General features: G+C 43.0%; 1 protein-coding gene across 1 annotated transcript; it reads right to left on the bottom strand.

Moving 5' to 3' along the window:
- Nucleotides 1-6,434: 6,434 nt before the first annotated feature.
- Nucleotides 6,435-20,722, bottom strand: Nmur2 (neuromedin U receptor 2). The gene is made up of 4 exons (XM_051180638.1): nucleotides 20,021-20,722; nucleotides 12,853-12,937; nucleotides 8,995-9,120; nucleotides 6,435-6,846 (listed from the first exon to the last, which is right to left on the bottom strand). The coding sequence occupies exons 1-4, from the start codon at nucleotides 20,720-20,722 to the stop codon at nucleotides 6,572-6,574; spliced, it is 1,188 nt and encodes a 395-aa protein (XP_051036595.1). The 3' UTR covers nucleotides 6,435-6,571.
- Between the last annotated feature and the right edge of the window lie 1,134 nt (nucleotides 20,723-21,856).

The following is a 21,856-nucleotide window of genomic DNA, read 5'->3' as shown; positions in this document are numbered from 1 at the left end:
CTTGGTGGCAGGCCTATTCTATGGATGAGTCATCAACAGTGTAGCATGAACCCTATAAAAAAGGACACCTGCTCTGCCTCCCAGGACTGAACTCTCGCTGGGGCCCTGTCTGTGTAGTCTGTCTATGTTGTTAGGGTCTGAACTCTACTTAGAGATACTGCTGTCTGTTCATGGCATCAATAACTCTTATTCAAAAGGTCAGCCTGCCTCAGTTTCTCCCTTTGAGCCTCAGACCTGGAATCTTCCACAATCTTCCCATATCTCAACCCTTGCTCAACAGTCCTGGTTGTTGACCATGAGAAGGTCACTAAAGTTCTCTGCTTCAGGGTGCTTTCTGCTAGGGGATGGGATCAAATCTGCACCCATATTATATAGTTGTTGAGAAGGTTAAATCAGCTAATGTGTTGAAAACTTTAGCATGGTCATTGGAAAAAGTCCAAATCCACATTTCTGATATGTGAATAGATAAAAGTGCTGTTGGGTTAGATATTATCAAAGGCACCTTAATCTTCTAAAATCTTAGAACTTTTGTTAAGTTATTATAGGCATTGAAAAGGGCTGCATGCCTTAGTTGAATCAGGCCCAGAATCAATAGAAAATAAAGAATGGATATGAACTCCCTTTCAGTCAGTGAGAGGAATTCTATGACATCCGTAGAGCCAATACATGGAGATGGGCTGGGGAGATGAGATGTCTCAGAGGGCAAAGTGCCTGTTGCACAAGCCCGAGGACCTGAGTTCAAATACCCAGCACCCACATAAAAATGCAGAAGTGTGCACTAGTTTACCCAAGCCCAGGATTGGGGGCATGCAGAGGCAGATGAATCTCTGAAGCTCACTGCCCAGCCAGTCTAAACAGTCAATGAGTTCCATATTTAGTAAGAAATGGTTGTCTCAAAGAGTAGCATGAGAAGATTGATGAATCAACCTGACATCAACTTGGGTGTGTGCATGTGCCTTCTGCATGTGAGTACACACACACATGAACATATGCATGCTATATGCACACACACACACACACACAGACAAACACACACGACACACACACACTCACTTGTCATCCATCTATGACCTCAATGTTCAGGCAGGAATGATCACAAGATTGTTATCCTCATCTGTATTTTCAGAGACAAATTATAGACATTTCATTTCCTGGATGGTAGAGGCTGAAGACCTTCAGTCTCAATTAATATGTGTAGCTGTTCTGAGCATTCTAGGCTCCTCATTTTGTTGACTGCCCTGTCATAATATTGATTAATCTTTCATGTACCAGAGAAGCAATCTGTAACACATGTCTGTGCCTTCATTATTCACGAGTCCTAGCAGTGGGCGGTGGAATCTTAGGGAGCTTGTTTATTTGGATTGGAAATGAATAACGATTTTTTAAAACAGCCTGACAAATGTCCTAGGATGTTGCTGCGAACAAAGCTTTCTAGAAAGAAACTGCACACCTCACTGAACCTTCTGCCAAGTCTAGCAACTGATTAGAATTTCAGAGATTGTGGGAGAATGTTGCAAGTCCAGAACCTAATTAAAATTTAGCCACCCTTTCCCCCCCAACTTTGTCTGCTTTGATATCCTTGTTATGATCAGGTAAAACCTTTGGAAATGTATTAACTTAATGGACCCTGGTTCCCACCAATCAGCAAGCTAAGGTTGTCATGAAATGCACCTGAGGAGATAGCAGGGTCAATTTCATGTCTCTACCAAGGTGCTTGAGAAACACCTTGATTTACAACTTTCTGTTACTATAAAAACTTTATTAAACTGTTCCCTTGTTGGAACATGGAACTTAGCATGACCTATATCTGTGTTTTTGGGCCATGGTCACTCCATTTGGCTCAAAACTCTTCCCCCTTTTGAGGTGAGGGCTGTGTTTTTGTGCCAACATTGCTCATTTATACTATGTATTTGAGTACCCCCCCCCACCGAGAGGTATTGCTGTGTGAAATTTTCCTGGGGTGCTATGAGCACACTCACTCTCCCACCCCAAAGGACCCACCATAGATTGAAATAACGATCACACCAGCACCTCTGGCTTGGTGAGCTTATTGAGGCTCCTGTGGGTGGGTGGGTGAGGGGTTACTTACCTGAGCATGAGCATCTCAAAGGCTGGTACTCACTGACAGCCCCATCCTCCATGGACGTGACTCCTGGAAGCTGCAAGCCTGGGGCTCTCCGTGCAGCTTTCAGGCAGCTGGGTGGGCCTGAGAAGCTTTTTTCTATAGCACACATTATGCTGGTCAAAGCCCTCATCCCTAGCAGCTGTTTACTGCCTCTGTAACCCTGGAGAGGGGTCTCTTAAAATCTGAGTCCCATGAGCCTTTGCTCTCCTTCCTGGAGGAAGCTGTACAGCCAGAATGTTCCCCCCAAACCAGCAATAACACTGTAAAGTGCCATCAAACCTTTCTTCCTGAATAATAAATTCCTATTCCTATTATTATTATTATTGGTTTTTCTATAGATGCTTATCACAGCATTTCTAAGTACTATTCTGGCAGGGGTGAGGCTATTTAAAGAGGTTATCTCTGCTGTACCCTTGGGCTACCAGACTATTGAAATAATAGACCCCAAGAAATTGGAATTTTCCCAGGAACCTCATACTGGAAAAAGGAAGATGATGAAGCTGGTGCAGCCAAAGGGGGCGCTCTTCTCCTGGGGGAAGATTTCACACAGTTCTGACAATTTCCCTCAGACAACCTTGGGGGAGAAATTAGCGCCTACATGATGATGGACTAACCTGAGCTTTGACAGTACTGCCTAGTTAGTGGTAACTTTAGTACTCTATTTATACCTAAACATACTGCTGTAATCCACAAACATTGAGTTGGGGGACCATGGACTGCTTTATTCCATGTTTCCATGTGGCTACATTACTTTCTCTGCTTCTCAGTCTTGCTTGTTTCTTTAGTTTATGAGTATCAGTGCAAAATCATAGCTCTCACTTCATAGAGGGAGTTTACTCTGGATCCAAATGTGATGAGATAGGGGTCAGGTAGCTCTGGACTTCTGGCTTTGACATGATAGATGAAAGCCCCAGACCTGATTCATCTTGTCTTTCTGGTTGTCAATGCAGAAAACACAGCTGCCACCTGACAGTGGACAAGGGTTCATTCTAGAATTAAATATAAATAGTGACCATGGCCCAGGAACATGGATTTGGGTCATCCCAATTTCCATGTTCAAATGTGGTGACAGTTTGATGCAGTTTTTATAGTAACAGAACAAGGAGAGTCATAAATCAGGGAACTTACCAAATACATCAGTGGAGACATGGAGTCGATGGTTAAGGGAAAGTGGAGAATGTGATGTCACCTCAGATACTCTCTGACAGCATCTTTAGCCTTTGGTTAGTTGGATGCTAGTGTTCTGTTTGTATGTTCTACAAGGCTTTTAGGTTGTTACCCCAAATCCAGGCTCTTGAGAGAACGAAGAAGCACTCTGCGAGTTGGGGAAAAGCTTCAAAATCCAGCCTTCATATAATGACAGCCCGTGTGCCAATCTTGGTGGGGCCACAGCCTCCTGGAAAGGGTATTTCCATGCTTCTGCCTTTGATACTCCTAGGGACTTGCTTACTAACTTGCCTCCTGACAGTGCAATTCTAAAAGGCTTCAGGCTTAGGGCTGAGGGGGTATTGATGTCAGTAGGAGCTTTATTAAACTTGTTAACGTCATAGACAAACAGATAGAAGGCAGCATAGTGTGAGGTCTGAAAAAAGTTGGGCCCCTGGGGAGTAGTGTTGGTCCCTTCTTATAGCTCTCAAAGGAAGGAGGAAGGTTTCACAGGGAATGTCTGGAGCCAAGTAGGCCCTGATTCCTGAGCCTTTAGAGGACAAAGGGAGTAAATTCCCAGGAAGGAATATGAGACTGAGGATGTGGGGGAGTGAGGGGAAGGTGGGAGGGGGAAGTGGGGAATGAGGGGGAGGTGGGGAGTGAGTAGCTCATGGGGAAGCAGAGGAGGGCACATCTAGTTGAGGTGTATAGGCTGGGGAATGTTCTTCACTGACTAAACTCTTGAGTGGTGTCCAGGGGTCTGTCTGGCAACCCAATATTTATAGGAGTGGTTCCTGACCTTCCTAATGCTGTGACCCTTAAATACAGCTCCTCGTGTTGTGGTTACCTCCAACCATAAAATTATTTTCCTTGCCATTTGCTAACTGTAATTTTGCTACTGTTATGAATCGTAATGTAAATATCTGTGTTTTCCAATAGTCTTAGGTGACTCCTGTGAAAGGGTTGTGACCCACAGGCTAAGTGAGGTCTATAGACTTCCTTGGGAAGGATTGGCACCCACCATTCTGGAATATGGAAATCTGCACACAAGCCCTCTGTAAGGACTGACCAATCTTGTAGGAGCTGTAAGAAGGAGACTGTTCAGATGGGAAAGTCTTAAACCTCAGAGGACCCCAGCCTGGGACTGTTCCAGCCCCCTGCATGTTTTTGAATGAGACTGTTGTAGCCTGGGAGACTGCTTGTATAGTTCACCCAGGTATAACTAAGGATAAGCTCTTTGCTGTCATCTGGGGAAGGGTGGGGCTCAGTAATACTTTATTTCTCGGTAAGGGGAGAATCAGCTAGTGAAGAGAACACATTAATGTTCACAGGACAGTGTTTATTCTGTTTTATTATTAAAGAACTGGTTGTCAAAGCCAGGATCTAACATTTTCAGCATTTATAAAACAAAACAAAGTGTTGATAAAAGATAGTCTTTCTGCTCTGAAAATATTCAAATAAGCATACCCTTTCAAACCTTTTAAGATAACTACTTACTCCCAAACATTTTTATCTATGCCTCCATGTGGTTTCATGGTATATGGGCACCGCATGTGTTTCAAAGGATAAATTGCTTTTCTTTCAAAAATGATTTTATTATTATTATGTGTGAAGGGGGTGCTGCTACACAATTGTGGCTGGAGAACAACTTCAGGTGTTGGGTCTCTTCCTCAACCACTGAAACTTGGATCACCAGGCTTGCCTACAAGTGTCTTTTTCACTGAGCTATCTCTTCAGCCCTGCTTCTCTCTATCCTGTAGTCCTTGGCTTTGACTTTTCTTTGTCAGATTTGTCCATCATTTGAACCCTTCAACTCAACAGTCTGTTTTACACAGTGAACATATTTCACTTGCAATGAAATCAGAAGATATAGTCTGCAATATCTATTTCACTCGTAAATTCGTCAAAACTTCTAAATATTGACCTTGCCTTGAAAATGCTTCCATAGTGTTCCACAGGTGGGGGTCAAAAGTGGGGTCCATGTGGCATTCAGTCACCTACTGGTGATGGGAAAGGAAAGGAGGGGGTTAAAGGCCGCTTTGTCTGTGATTTTGATTTGCTTGGCTTCTAGAAGACGGAATAATTGTTAGCTTCCATACTATGGATTTATAACATACTTTCATATGCATTTTATATGCATTAGTATGATGTGTATAGGGGTATGTGGGGAGCATATGTCATAGTGCATATTTGGAAGTCAAAAAAGAGCTTGAAGAGTCAGTTCTCACCTTCAACCATGTGAGTTTCAGGTATCAAACTCAGGTCCTTAGGCTTGGTTGTGAGAGTCTTTACCCACTTACCATATTTCTACACTTTAAGAAGAAATTAAGTTTGCAGCCAAGTAGAGAATACAGAAAATTTGCCTGTTTTGACAACATATCCAGTGGACTCTGTAAATATAGATGTGTGAGGGAAAATAACACTCGGTCCATTGTTTTCTGCACTAATGTTAATGGATGACATCCAAAAATAATCTTTTGACTCTAGGTTAATTATAAAATGCTAATGTTGCTTCCATGACTTAATTAGCAGTTTTTTGCTTATTTTTTAATCTAGGAATTCTAGGTTAAAAAAAAATCTAGTCCATAGCATTTTTTTCCAAGTTAACCATGACTCTAAGTAGTCCATAATTACAGCATTACTAGGATTTGTTCTAAAAACAAGTCACCCACATCGCTGCAAATTGGCATAGTGCCAGCTTATTAATAGCTCTCAACCTGCCCACGGGCCAGCTCTCCAGGGGATAAAAATGATTTAGCCCTGATTTAGAGAGCTTGTTAATTTCTGTAGCATAAATATTTCTACTATGACTGATTTCAAATCATCGTTCATTCGACAGCAAGCTTGCAAAAGTCCTAACTATTGGAGGAGTAAGCCTTAGCAAGAAGTTCTGAGCTAGCTGCTGGCTCACCACCAGTAGCTTTTTAGGAGTCCTGGGATTGGAGGTTGAGTTAACTGTGCTGTGCTGCTTAGCTCCTCTGTAATACTTCACTCCATTAAATTCAACCATTATGAGAAGGTCTTTAAGTACTCATGGTGCATTGCATTCACAGCTATGAAAACTCACAACACAGATAGATGGAGTGTCTGACTCAGCAATGTCTGCACAGTGACCTAGAATGAAGTCTGGATTTTTACATTGTGAAAGGAATGAGTGCATGGCATCTAAGAGTTTTGTTATCTCTCTAATGGCACACAGGAGGCACAGGTGACAAGGTGTCCCTCCTTGCAGTGCTGGAGCTCAGAGGGATGTCAATTCACAGAATCAGGCCTTCTGATATGGCCTTCTGACCACTCCCTTCACAGTACCTGCCCAGCACAGGGGGCTGTGGAGAGGTTCGAGTTGTAGATGGATGATTGACAGGGGAACTGGGGACCCGCATCCTCTGTCAACTCCACAAGGTGGCATTCTGTCAAGAAGATAATCTTCTGGGCTGGAGGTCCTGGTGGGAGATCCTGGGGATGACACCATTTGCAAGAAGGAGAGACAACATTCCTAAAGGCTGCCCGGAAGCGTCTCGACAAGAGGTTATAGATAATGGGGTTGACGGCTGAGCTCAGATAGAAGAAGACACCTGCAAGTGAAGGATTGAAAGAAGACAGGACAGCAATGTAGGACAAAGTGTAAATATTTAGCAAATGCCTGAGAGCCCTGCGACTGCCTCTCACTGCGAATATGAAAGGCTGTGAGCAGATCCATCTGTGCACTGAGGAATCAGACAGAGCCATGCAACAGCCATGGGTTTTCCATTGTTCTGAGTAATGTTACCAATGAGAGATGCTCAAGGATCAGAGAAAAGAGGTTTGTTTCCTCATTGGATTTTTAGGTAAAGTTATTATTTGAAGCTATAGTGGTGAGGATCAGTCAATCAGCCACACTCGGTCCCTGCTGAGATCCCTCATTCTGCTGAAAACCTCTTGGAGAGAGATCATCCCCCCCCCCCCGCCTCCATGTCCCTTCCCCACCTTCTCCTGCTTCCCTTGGTAGCTCTTCCACTGAGTAATTGTATTTTACCATTTATTTTGTCCATCAGGCGGTCTGCATATTACCTTTTCTTTGCTTGTTACACATGCACACATGCACTGTTTCCTTCAGATCTCTCCTTTTCCCCTCCCCATCTCTCTGTGTGTGCACCTGAGCCCTAGTACTAACAGAGGCCAAAAGAAGGTGCCTGACCCATTGGCACTGGAGTTATAGGCATGTAAGAAACTTGACATGGGGTCTGGGAACTGAAGTAGGGTCCTCTGTAAGAGTAGTATGAGCTCTTAACAGCCATCTCTCTAGCTCTTGTACCCACTCTTATTATCACATCCTGTTTTGTTTCTCTAAGACACCAAGGAAGCTTAAGGCTTCGTTCTGTGCCCTTAGGTAAACACTGACACATCAGCTCCTTCTGGAAAATGGGGCAGGATGTTCTGTAGAAGCTACATGTTGAGAAATAGCATCCTCCAGGCAACACATGGTCATGGCCATTGCCCTCTAAAACTGTCAGTTGAGATCAACCATTGGAGACTACACAACAGTGTTCCTATTAACTCTGCATTACAGGGGAAGGACTTGCGTGCCTTTCCTCAAAGATCTAGACAGTTAACAGTTATATGGGAAAGGCGTATGAGGCTGGGCCCCTCCAAGGGTTTATAGACAGCGAACCATTGCTGATATATAGATATAGATATATCTTCCCATAAACTGCTCTCTTTCCTGTCAGTAACCCCAGTGACTCATTGGTTTGACAAACTGCACTTGAATGGAATCCCTTTTTCGTGTCTATGGTTGGTGTCCCCTCTGGAATGAGGAGACATATCTGTTCATTTGGACATGGATAAAATGCTTACTAGGGCATTCTGGGAACTTCAAAGCACATTGGAAAGCAGAGGATTTAGACTTTTTTTTTTTTTTTTACCTCCAACTACATGGAAGAATATAGCAGAGGCATGATCCCAGGCAAAGCTACTAACAAGAATACACCTGATACTGCCTAGGAGCATGTATGATACCAACATTCAAACAACAGCAGCTATTCTACTATAACAGAAATTACTGTGGTCATGAGACACTCAGTGGAGGTACATGGCACCAGTTATACCTTGACATGGATAAGAGACAGCTGAAGAGAGAGAATGTGTGTATTTGGCTACAAATGTTCAGAGGCAGAAATGGAGGTGTTATACAGGAAAGTCAGCAGTACAATTTTTCTCTCCCTTCTTTCCTCCCCGCTCCTTCCTTCTGTTCTGAGCTGTGATGTTCCTAAGTCTCAAATTTGCATCTAACCTTCACTGTCTGGTTATGTCCTTGATATCCCACAGCCCATAGAATAAGCCAGAGACAAAAGAAGCAGGTGGGCAGAAGTGCCCTGAACCTAATGGTCATAGTTTCTCTAGGTTGATGGAAAAAACCTTGAACTTGAAATTCAATGGCTTGGACTTGAGTCCCATTTTCACTGTGTTTACAGCTTTGTGCAACTGTGTGTTAGTTTGCTGTCAAATGCTGATGATCCCCGAGCACTCTCCTGCTATATTTATCACAGTCACATGGGGAGTTGGCGATTTTCCTGAAAAGCAACCTCAAAACATTTTTAAATCTCTGAATACAATTAGCTCCCCCTGTTTCCATGACCGAAATCCAGATCCCTGTGAGCTGCTTGTTTAGTGGTGTCCGCCTCAGGACAGAGCAAAGGAAAAGCTACCACATAGTTATGTCACTGAACCTGCCAAGACTTTACCTGATACCACGTGGATGAGATTGAACACAGCAGCCAGGGATTCAGTCCACTCCTCCACAAAGCTGAAAAAGAGCCGGTCCACATGGAAGGGGGTCCAGCAGATTGCAAACACGAGGACCAAGACAACTGGAAAAGCAAGTAGGAGACAGAATGATGGAGTGGGCCAGGGAGGAATGTGATGTCTGCTCTCAACGGTTTCCTTCTTTTTATCAAGGTTTCCCTGCCACCTTGGTTTAGTGATGATTATGACAGGCAAATGACATCCCAGAGATAAAGAATATTCAAACATAAGAACTAACAGTGTGGATCTAGGATCAGTTTTCTATACACTTGCATACTTTTTTTTTAAGTTTAAGTTATATATTTTTTTACTTGAAATTTTTCTGTTTTTGAAATTTTCATAAATGCACATACAATTAGATATCACCATTTTTACCCCTTATTTTTCCAGTTCAACTCCTTCCATGTCCCTCAACATACCCCCACTTCAACTTAATGTCTTTTTTTTTTGGTTGGGAACCCACTAAGTCCAGTTACAACTATTGGTGTATGTGTGTGCACACCACACACATACACATGCCACAACACACATGTGAAAGTCAGAGAACTTCTTGAAATCAGTTCTTTCCTTCTACTGGGTCCTGGAGATCAAACTCAGGTTTGGCAGCAAGTGCCTTTGCCCTCTGGCCATCTCACTGGGCCCAGAATTGACTGATTAATTTCTTATTCTTAAAAAATACCTTTATTTTTACTTATGTACAAGTGTGTGTGCCTTGCTTATCTCTTTGTGCCATGACATGTCTGTAGTGCCTGCAGAGACAGGAAAGGGCTTTATAGGAGGTTGTGAGCTGCCCAGTGTGGGTGCTTGGAACTGAACATGGGTCCTCTGCGAGAGCATCAAAGGCTCTTAACCACTATGACTTCTCCTTAAGATTTCATGTGCGTTTCTCCTTAGAATATTTAAAATAGAACCAAATCTATTTCAAGGTTCCCAAATCACTTGACAGTAGAAAACAAACCATGCTCTTATCAGCCGTTTAGAGGCTCATACATGATTAGGTCAGGTTGTTTTAGGGAGCTGTAATAGTTACAGTCACAGGTTTTCAGTGAGTTCTTAGTGTCTGATTCCAACAGCTACCCAGAACCCCATGCCTTTAAGGCATGGTCCCCAGTGGATGATGCTGTCTGGGGTGGGTGGGAACCTGTGGAATCTAGATGGAGGGGGTACATTCTCTGTGCCCTGAAGGGTGTATGGGGACTCTATCCTTTCTCTCCTTTCTGTGCATAGGCTGTGATGTGAACAGTTTTGTTCCACCATAAGCCATATTATGATGGTATGCCTCATCACAGGCCCAAAGCTGAAGGGCTAAGTGACTGAAAGCTCCAAAAAGACTGGAGGGTAGCAATCTGCCCCTAGGTAAGCTTGTCACAGAGGGCTTGGTCACAGAGACTTGATGCCTGCAGCTAATAATGTAAAGAAGAATGTTCCCTTTATCTTCCCTCCCCCTTTCTCCCTCCCTCTCTCCCTTCCTCTCTTTCTCCTTCCCTCCCTCCCTCTCTTCCCTTCTGCCTACCTTCTTGCAGTGATAGTCTGCCTCACAATAGGTCCAAATCTACTTGGCCCAAGATAAATCTTTTCTTTATTGTATGTGTCGTGTGTGCGTGTGTGTGTGTGTGTGTGTGTGTGTGTGTGTGTGTGTGTGTGTGTATGTGTGTATGTGTGTAGGAGGGGGGTGCAGCAATCAACTTTAAGTGTCAATCTCAGGAGGCCTGTCCCTTTGGTTTTAGACAGTCTCTCACTTTTATCTTGAACACAGCAATACAGCTAGACTGCTGGCCAGCAAGCCCCAGGGATCCACTTGTGTCCACCTGGGATGCTCTGGGGTGCTCTGGCATTACAAGCACACACCACTGTGCCAAGGTTTTTATTACAGAGGTTGGGGATCAAGCTCAAGTACTCAAGCTTATGCAGCAAGCATTCTACCAACCAACCCATCTCCCCAGCTTTCATTCCTTCATTTTCTCATAGCGTTGCAAAGTTGCTAACAAATACTCTAGACATCATTAGGAGTTTCTTTCATCCTTTTGATCCTGGATGGGTCCGGAAGATGCAAAGACAGGACAACTGGAAACAGTGTTGATTCTTGGAGGAAGTGTGTGCACATTCCAGGTTTTCACAGGAAATGGCACCTTGGTTTCCTTCTGGAGTTAACATCAACGGGAAGCTGTCTGCCTGTGCAATAAGGTTTTCAAAATATCTGACGTTAGCCCCTCAATGAAATGTCCACCTACTGCCCACTTCTGGCCATAATTCCTGATAGTGATGAAGGGAAATGCTTTACATTTTGTTATATAACTTTTCTTCCCTTTTCCATAGGCCTGGGAATTGAACCCAAGGCCTCACACATGCCAAGTGAGCAGTCTACCACCGAGCCATAGCTCAGTCTTCATTTTACTTTTTATTTTGAAACAGAATCCAGTTAAATTGCTCAGGTTGGATTTAAACCCAGCTCACTCCAGGCATGTTACTGAGATGCTAACATGAGCAAACATTGATGAGACCATGATCAAAGGGAGAAGGAGAGAAATAATGAAGACTCCCTGTTTCCTTCCAACAAAGGCCAAGTCCCACCTGGGGCTAAAACACTTCAAAGAAAATAACTATTAGAATCAAGACACCGACTTCAGTGACTCCTGGTTTTCCTTCATAGAGGACACCACTTCCATGCTCTATGTGCATATTGGCCTGGGGATTCTTTTCTTTCTGAATGTAAGTTGTGATTTGGAAAGTATATGAGGTTTCGGATACCTCATCAGTCTCTCCTGGAGGACTGGTGTTGCTTTGCTTAGTTTTTTTATTTTTATTTTCCTCTCTCTCTCTCTCTCTCTCTCTCTCTCTCTCTCTCTCTCTCTCTCTCTGTGTGTGTGTGTGTGTGTGTGTGTGTGTGTGTGTGCGTGCATGTTTGTATATGTACGGGTGTGTGTGTCCTCAGTCACTCATCTACCTTATTCACTGTGGCAGGATCTCACAGTCAAATCCAGAGTTCACTGATATGGCCAGTCTTCTGAGCCTATTTGTTCTATGGACCCCATCTCTACATTCCAATAGTAGAATTATAAGAGGGTGGCCACTCCCACCAGCATTTATGTGGGTCCTAGGGACCTGATCCCAGTGTTCACATGGCAGGTACTTTAACTGCTAGTCCATCACCCCAGCTCAAGGATTCATTGACTTTTCTAGCATCCTTTTGGGAGAGGTTGGTCAGCACCTGGATTTCTAAAAGTACTTTGCTTATTTCCAATAAAAAGTCTATTTTTACTGGTTTTTTTTTTTCCCCACAGGTTGATGTTTTGATACAAGGCTACACAGTGACCCTGGTGGAATAATTTACCCAGGAGAATTCATGACTAGTTGTTTTCAATCTGGAGTTAAAAAGATCCACAGACTCTACATGGCCATTGGGAGCTCACAATCCCCTGAAGTGAGTTATAAAACATTGTGTGTGAAAGCATTTGTGAGTGCAGGATCCACCATGACCTGTACCACATGTTTAAAGAATGCTGGAACACAAACAGGTTCAGAACCCATCCCTACCACATCTTACAGAGAGATTGGGGCCAGGCTCAGTGTGCCAATGTGATTTATTTCATAGCACTTGGAAGGCGTCTTGGCAATTATAACCTAGCACAAGGTTTTGAATGCTCAAAGCCAAAGATGAGACAAAACAGGCAAGTTATAGAACTTTCTGGAAACCAAGAAGAACGCCTCAGCCAGCACCATTACGTCAGTGCCAAACACAAGTCCTTCACTCTTATAAACAGAAAGGAACGAACACTGAAACAAAGAGAGCAGCTTACACAGCATCTTGGTGACTGATTTTCTGGAGGGTCTGTGAATGTTCATAGAAACTTTGTCTTCCTCAAGAGATTCATCTCTCTTCAGCTGAAAGAGAAGTGGAGATGTGGTAAGGAAGAGAAGCTTGCTCCCTGCACCAGTAACTTCGGAGGGATAGAACAGCACTTAAATGGTTTTAAACTTTTAAATACTTCACTGGAGGCAGAATTCCATCTAGGCCCCCTGACTCAACTGGGCAGGGTTATGGATAAGATACAGAAAAATCAAGTGTTTAATAAGTGATTCTATACAGTTCTAGTACTATAGTGTCTTAATATCACACACACACACACACACACACACACACACACACACACACAGCTAAAATGGTTAATCCTGAAATTGCTAGCTAGGCCCTTCCATTCATTTAAGTTCTTTCATTTTGTTAGACACATTAGAGTCAAGACTCTGTTCCATGTGATAGGAGATTTCAGAAAAAGAAAATATTATGGGATGTTATGGTATCTGTTGTGTGTCTTAGTTACTGCTCTATTGCTGTCACCATGGCTAAGGCAATACTTAGAAACAGAAAGCAATTAATTGGGGGCTTGCTTACAGTTTCAGAGGGTTAGTCCATGATCAGCATGGTGGGAAATATGGTGGCAAGCAGGAAGGCATAGTGCTAGAGCAGTAGCTGAAAGATTTATCCCTGATCCAAAGGCAGCAGGCAAAGAGAAAGAGCTACACTGGGCCTGATGTGGACATCTGAAACCTCAAAGGTCACACCTGCTAATGCTTCCAAACAGTTCATTAACTGGGAACAAGGCATGCAAATATGTGGGCATATGGGGGGCATTCAAATTCAAACCACCATGTTGTGGGACTCTCAGCATCTTGAATGTACTCATGAGCAATGTGGATCTTTCGGGGGTTGGTGTATCCCTTTCCTCAGTTTCCACATTCGTATCTCCCATGCTCATCTCAGTTGAAAGAGGAGTCACATTTCTTTCAGTAGTAAGTTCCCAGCTCCTTTCAGCAGATTCCCTGACACTGTACTACAAGCATAATTTAGGACATGCTGTTTTTTTATTCTACTACTAGAACTGCACATCCTTCAGAATGTAAACATTGACACATGTTTAACAGTAATAGGGATATAGTGTGATTGTGTAGTAATGTAAGTTTGGAATATCAACATGATCTGACATGCCATTCCTACTAGCCTGTTTAAGGCCCACCAACTGCTGAAGATGCAGCAGCTCTAGCCCATTGTTTTTTTATTCCTAAATAAAAAGGGAATGTAAGAGAAAGGGAGTCCAGCATGGTATTGGTTTCCATTAGGGAGGAGAGGTTATAAGACAGGAGTATTAAACAGATGGTCACATTGCACCCCAGTCTGGAACCCCAGCATGTGGGGTGCTGCTACCATCATTCAGGGTGAGTTTTCCTCCCTCAGTTATGCTTCTCTGGAAATGTCCACAGAAAGATGTCCAGAGGTGTGTCTTCTAGGTGATTCCAAATCTAATCAAGATGGCAGGGAAGATTAAGCTGAGTTAGCTCCAACTCCTGTTCCAATCATCAAATAACCTAGCAGATTAGACTGTCCCATCTCCCCATCCCAGTAGTTAGATAACTGAAGCCAGGGGGTTTCATGTAGTGGCTTCTGTATTCTTGGGAATGGAAGGGACCCCTTCTTCAATGCATCAGAGGTAGGAATTACAGAGGCCGCTTGTGTGGCACCATGAGAAAAGCAATCACAGTGCTGCTGTGTTCAGGCTTTAAACTTCCTAGAAAGCAGAGCAAAGAGCCAGAAAAGAGGCTGGGTGTTTGACAACTGTGTGTGTTTTCCCGAACAAACCTTCACTGAGAGCTATGTCTGTTTTGTGGATTTTCATGTCTCTCCCCCAACCCCTGTTCATGTGCCAACAGTCGAACTATATTCTTTCACTGGTGGTGACATGGGTTCTGACAGATAAACTGAGGTCATCCAGTGGAAGGAAAAGTCAAATTGTTCTACACCGTCTGAAGCTCCATTCGAACCAACCCACTAAGATATAAGGAGACATTTTCAAGTTCAAGGTAAAAGAAAATTGTGTGGGATGTGTGTGATGATGAACAGACTAAGGAACAGTGAGCTTTTGGAGATGTAAATTATCATGAGAGAATACTTTAGAGAAAGTCTTTAAAGTTGGATAACTTAGAAGAGTGGCCCATTAAGTTCAACTTGAGAGTGTCACAAATCCATATTCTGTCTCTACAATATACACACTCCTTAAAATCAAGCAGTCCACAGGAACACATGGGCTCCAGGCACCCACCTGTGTGTTACTATGTCTGCTTGTCTCTTGGACTTAGTAGTGATCTCTACATAATGTCTATGTTTTCAGGAAGTGAGCTATTAAAAGCCATTTGATATTTTTAGAGTCATGTGGAACCTGAGAAGAACTGAGGGAATCCTGACTTGTGTAAATAAATGAAGGTTGCTTGAAGGTGATAATGTGTTCCTAATATGATAATAATGCCAGAGGAGGGCATGAGGTACTTAACAAGTGGTAAATTATTGTTATTTTGCCTTTTCCTGGACTCTTTGTTGATTTGCTTTATCCAACTTCGATGTAATGGATTTTGTTTTATCTTATTATATTTTATTTTGCTATATTTTGAAGTTATCTTTAGCAGCTTGTTATTTTTTTGTAATGAGAGACAGAAAGGAAATGGCAATCCTACCAAAAGCAATCTACAGATTCAATGTAATTCCCATCAAAATCCCAACACAATAATTCACAGACCTTGAAAGAACAATACTCAACTTCATATGGAAAAAAAACAAAACAAAAACCCCAGAACAACTAAAACAATCTTTTACAATACAGGGATTTTTGGAAACATCACCATCCCTGACTGCAAACTTTTCTATAGAGCTATGGTGATAAAAAACAGCTAGGTATTGCATAAAAAGAGAAAGGTGGATCAATGGCATCGAATTGAAGACACTGACATTAATCCACACACCTATAAACAGCTCATTTTTGACAAAGAAGCCAAAATGGAAAAAGGAAAACTTCTTTAACAAATGGTACTGACATAAATGGATGTCAACATGTAGAAGATTGCAAATAGATCCATATCTATTCCCACGCACAAAACTCAAATCCAAGTGGATCAATGACATCAATGTAAATCTATTTGCACTGAACCAGATAGAAGAGAAAGTGGGAAGTAACCTTGAATGCATTGGCACAGGAGACCACTTCCTAAATATAACACTGGTAGCACAGAAACCGAGATCAACAATCAATAAATGGGACCTCCTGAAACTGAAAAGCTTCTGTAAGGCAAAGGACACTGTTGGTAAGACAAAACAGCAGCCAATAGAATGGGAAAAGATCTTCACCCACCCCACAACAGACAGAGGGTTTATCTTCAAAATGTATAAAGAACTCAAAAAACTAAACATCAAAATATATAATAACCCAATTGAAAAGTGGCTTACAGAGCTAAACAGAGAATTCTCACCAGAGAACTCTCAAAGGGAGTGGATTGGATTGAGAGGGGAGGTGGAGAGAAACTGGGAGAAGTAAAGGGAGGGCAAATTGTAATCAAGATATATTGTATGAGAAAATAATCTATTTTCAATAAAGAAGAAATAATGGAAATGACGATGATGATATTTTAATTCTGGTTGTAAAACTGTGGCCACCATTGTAAGACACAGTTGTTGGCTATTTCATAATTGATTGTAGCCAATAGTTAACAATGAAAACATATTTAAAAGTTGGTTATGTCATGGCTGGATTTCATAGTTCTCAGGGAAAAACTGTACTCCCACAAGACATTTGTTTAAATCAAACAACATGCAATCGTTCCACCTAGTTCTCTATATGAACTAGGCTCCTGGCCATTGTAGTTTGTACCCAAAGAAAAACACTTATCAATTACTGCTCACCTTGAGGTGTCTTCGGGTTATAATGGCAAAACTTAGGAAAGATATGGACTGAATATATGCATATTGTAGTGTCCCATCAGGGTTCACAGTGGCTGACACAACATTCTAAGGCATTTGTCTAGTTAATGTTAAATGATGCCTCAATATTAAATACTTTCATTCCAGGTGCTTAGCATGGGTAGATATTCAGTCATCAATGGTATAAACTCTACTCTCACACTCAGGGAGTGACAAAGAGGAATGAGACACTGTGGTCATGCTATAGGATTCTCCAAGGCTCAGAAGCTTAGAAGCTTGCCTATTTGACACCTCCAGCTATACAACACCAAAATGAGGTTATTGTATTGATTAGCTGTTCATGGTGATTTTAGGGTGTGTGTGTGTGTGTGTGTGTGTGTGTGTGTGTGTGTGTGTGTACAATTGAGTAGATATGTGTGTATGTGTGAATATATGTATAGATGTGTATTGTTCTGATCTGTACTTATTTGACTGCCTTTCAACTTCTGTATCAGTTCATCTGTCCATCCATCCACTATCTTGCTTTTTTGAAGCCTGTCAGGCATAATTGACTTCTATGCAATTTACACATGTCCCCTCATCTGCACAAAAGTTATGTGTGAGAGAGATAAGGATTAAGCTAGACTTTTTCAGTACTTCCTCCTAGATGTCTGGGAAGGTACTCTTGGGTCACATACTTTCTGTCTCTATGATATTCTAAGCCTGAAGAGCATCTCTATGGAAATTCATGTCCTGGAACAGGGTAGCATCAGTGATTGTTCAGCTTTGAATATACACAGGGCTTCTTTTGTCCTGTGTTTCCACCAGTATTGTCTTGGCTGCCTTATGAAGGTAGTGGCAACCACACTCAATCAAACCTTTAGACTTTTCAACAGACACAATAACTTAAATACCTTCAGGGTTTGGGTGTCTTTAAATCTTGAAAATTTAAAGGGCCTTTGAGACAATGTTTCCAAGTCCTTTGTCTTAAATGTAGAGGAGATGAAGCTTAGTAGTAAGGGAAGCAATTTAGCCTCATATCTTGACTGAACTTAGTCTGGTTTGGGAGAAATGAATGAACTAAAGGGTCCACATGGAATTATAAATTGTAGAGAAGGAAATTACTGGAAGTTATGACATCTACAACAGAGGCAGGAAAGCTCAGGGGTCTAGGAGAGATTCCTCAAGGAAGTCCATTTGAAGCATGGCTGAAAGAGTGGACAATAATAAAACAGGCAAAAGAAATATGGTTGTGGGGGCAGGAACCTTCCAGGGAAACAGGTCTGGAGGTTTTGACACCTGTGGCACTGAACAGGATTTGCTTTGCAGGCACTGATAGAGGGCTGTTTAAATTCTCAGAATGACAAATCAGAGATTTCCTTTCTTGGTATCCTCTAGTCTACTCACTCCTACTTCATCTTTTTTTGCCACAGGATGTCATCAATTGCATTACTCACACAAAGTAGGGTGGCTATTATCTGAGCTGCCAATAGTTTGGGTCACAGACACTGTGGATTCAGGATAGTGGAACAAAATAAAACTCTGACAAAGAGTTTAGAGGACTCCATGTTATCTGTTAAACAGGCATTTTCCCCAAATTCATGCAAGACTCAACATTATTTAGCATTGGACAGATGACATTGTTACTAAAGTCTAGGGGAGGGAAGGTTTCATGGGATGCATGGTACTTGGAAATGTACAGAATTCTTTTCCTCTGGATTAGATACTTAGGACATTCTGGAACTCAGAATGGCACTCAGCTGGTCTGGGGTGAAATAGATCTTAGAGAAAATGTCACCACTCTCTGGCCATATTCATTCCTGTGCCTACATGTCTATGCTCTTCTGACTCAAACCTGATCACTCATTTTGGACCAATAAATATTTTTAAAAAATACCATCTATGTTGATAAACACCTTCCTTAGAGATGGGCTGGGGTGGGATCCTGCATCTGGAGCCATAGTGCCAGAGGATGTGGTGTGTGTGTTTGTGTGTGTGTGTGTGTGTGTGTGTGTTTAATTCTTTCTCTTATATATAGCTCATGCCTATCCCACTCATAGTTTCCTTGCCTTTTTAAAAAGAACCACAGGCTGTTAGAGCCAGAAGAAGCCTTAGAAATGATGTGATGTGACCTTTTCATTCTCCAAATGGGAAAGCAATTCTAAGAGAATTGTGTGCAGCTTGCCTAAAGGCATATGTCAGCTGAGGACTTGAGAATCTAAATAATACCATAACTGTTAATGCATGAACCACCTCCTTAAATGAATATAAAACTATCATAGAGAGGTCTCACATCTATGAATTTGGGTACAGAATGCAGTAGGAACTATAAAGATTCACTCCTACATGTCTCAAAAACACATCTCTCATCTAATTTGGAATCAGAGAAAAATGGGAAAAAGTTGTTTATTTCCACAAGCTCAGAGAAGGAACCTCTAATTGTAAGATACAGGGAAAACAGAGTGATCTTCCCAGAAACCCACATGTGTCTTAATCATGCCTTATACTGTTCTAACTTATGAGTTCTGTTTACTTTGCTATCCCTCAATCCCTTACCTGCTACAAAAGTGGTTTCAAAGGACATATATGTACAGTATATATGAAAGATAAATCATATATATGTACATACATATGACTTAACTTGATATTCCAATTAAAGGGTCAGTGCAGCGACAAGGGAATACTGACCTCCATAGCTGTGTATCTGTCTCATACTGCTAAGCAGTGAGTGCTCACAATGCCCTCAGGATAAGCTGGCACAGTGAAAAATTTCAACATAGACAGTAAAATGGAGTAGGGGTCAGCAACAAGGCAACAGGATGAGGAAGGGTTCCCCCAGAATGTGACTCTCTAAGCCTAGGTCACTTCCTGTGCACATTCAAAGTAAGGCTTCTCCTCAAGCCCTTGGAGTCAGATTCCCCCTTGAGTGCTATCTATATTGATACCCCTAGGAAGTTTTCTAGCACTTTCTTTGAAACAAGCATAGTGAACACGCATAGTGATGGATACCAGGTAAAGAAAATAACAGAGAATTGTGGGTTTTATTCTGTTTAATTGCTGACAATTGCCTCCCTGCTCAAAAGGAGATCAAACTGATTTTACTTGTGACATATATTCTGAGTACAGGTGTGGAATTTACACACAAAACTATTTTACCTACATATAAACTTTTGCTTCTTAATTTCTCACTCAAAATGGGTGAAAACAGGGAGGGATGCTGCCCCAAGCCAGACACCTTGGATACTCACTCTGAGCCCCATGAGGTAGTAGAGGATGCTGATGATGGTCATCGGGAGGATGTAGAAGAGGAAAGAGGTGGCTTGGATAATGAAGTTGTACACCCACATGGGCTTGGTGACTGTGCAGGTGGCAGAGCCGGGCACGGATGACCCATTAGGAAAGTGCTGCAACTTGATGCCATGGATGCTGGTGTTTGGTAAAGAGAAGACCACAGAGAAGCCCCAGACCAGGCTAAGGATCCTGAGGGCCCGCCGCCGCGTGCTCTCCAACTTGGCTCTGAACGGGTGAATAATGGCCACATAGCGCTCTATGCTGACCGTGGTGACACTGAGAATGGAGGCAAAGCACACAGTCTCGAAGAGGGCGGTCTTGAAGTAGCAGCCCACCGGCCCAAACAGGAAGGGGTAATTGTGCCACATCTCATAGACCTCCAGAGGCATCCCAAAGAGCAGGACCAGCAGGTCTGAGACTGCCAGACTGAAGAGGTAATAGTTGGTGGGTGTCTTCAAGGTGTGATGTCGGAGGATCACCAGGCACACCAGAAGATTGCCCATCACCCCCACCACGAAGATCAGAGCATAGGCCACAGACACAGGGAGGGAGAGGTGGCTGCGCCGGGGTCCACAGAGGTGAGCCAGGTACTCCTCGGTGCTGTTCAGGTACTTCAGGAGAGGATCATGGATCCAGGAAGCATTTTCAAGTTTTCCCATCACTGAGGTTAAAATCCAAGGCCACAGGTGTCCCCTGATCAGAGGCTCTATCCTAAACTAATCCAGAAGGAGGACAATCCTGAAAGCAGAGGGTGAGAGCCAGATGAGAGCATCAGCCTCCAGGGCTCTCCTCTCACGCTGCTAATTCCTTTTGAGGACCACCCAAGCCCCGCCCCCGACAGGCTCTAGGCCAATGAGTGTGTTAAGCTGCACCGTGGGAGAGCCAGGCAGGTTGGTGTGCTGGCTTTGTGTGTGCTTGGGGGGGGGGTGAGTGATGAGGGGGGGAGCCTGAGAGTGGGGACCTCCCTGTGACTTGGAAGCAGCCAGAGAATCAGCTCACACTGAGTGGACTGGGCCACCTGAGGAGCAAATACTCCCAGCAGGGCCTGCCTCAGAGTAGTGAACCTCTGGGGAGAAACCCAGGAAGGCCTGAGGGACCTGACAGCTAAGCCGGGAGTCTCTGTTGCTCTCTGATCCCTGTATGTCAGACCAAAGAGTGGAAGATACACCGATTAATCAGATTATATTATTCCTTTGGGCAATCAGGGCTCTCCGGGAAACGTGTGAGACCAGTGCTTTGGATTATCTCAGTGGCTGAAAATCAGCGTTTAGGTTCTGTCCTTTCCTAGCTATCTCTCAGCAGTTCAGAAAACAAGTGGATTTCAGGACCAGATCATTAGAAATTAGGAAAACTGAACTCGACTCCTCTCTTTCTCTCCCCTCCCCTCTTGCCTGTTTGTCCCTCTGTCTCTCTTTCTCCCTTTCTCTGTCTGTCTGCCCCCCCCCCCGTCTGTCTTTCTCTGTCCCTGTCTTTCTCTCTCTGTCTCTCATATGTGTCTCTGTTTGTCCCTCGGTCTTTCTGCCTGTCCCCATCTCTCTTTTCTCTGTCTCTGTCTCTTTTTCCCTCTCCTGCATTATTCATTTTGTTTTGTTCAGCAAACTCTGTCCTGGGTTCACTTCATGCCCTGTGCTGTCTTAGGCTTTGTGGAAACATAAGTGTGTTAGTCACTCTTCTTGCTGTTTTTCACAGAACACTGGATGGAAGCAAACTTAAATGAAGGACTTTTGAGGCTGGTGAGATAGCTCAGGTCTAAAGAAGCTTTTCATCAAACCTGGTGACCTGAGCTCAATCTT

The sequence above is a fragment of the Phodopus roborovskii genome, unplaced genomic scaffold, assembly GCF_943737965.1.
Source record: "Phodopus roborovskii unplaced genomic scaffold, PHOROB, whole genome shotgun sequence".
NCBI classification, from domain to species: Eukaryota; Metazoa; Chordata; class Mammalia; order Rodentia; family Cricetidae; genus Phodopus; species Phodopus roborovskii.
Note: the sequence above shows the minus strand (reverse complement) of the source record. Positions and strands in the feature narration are given on the sequence as shown.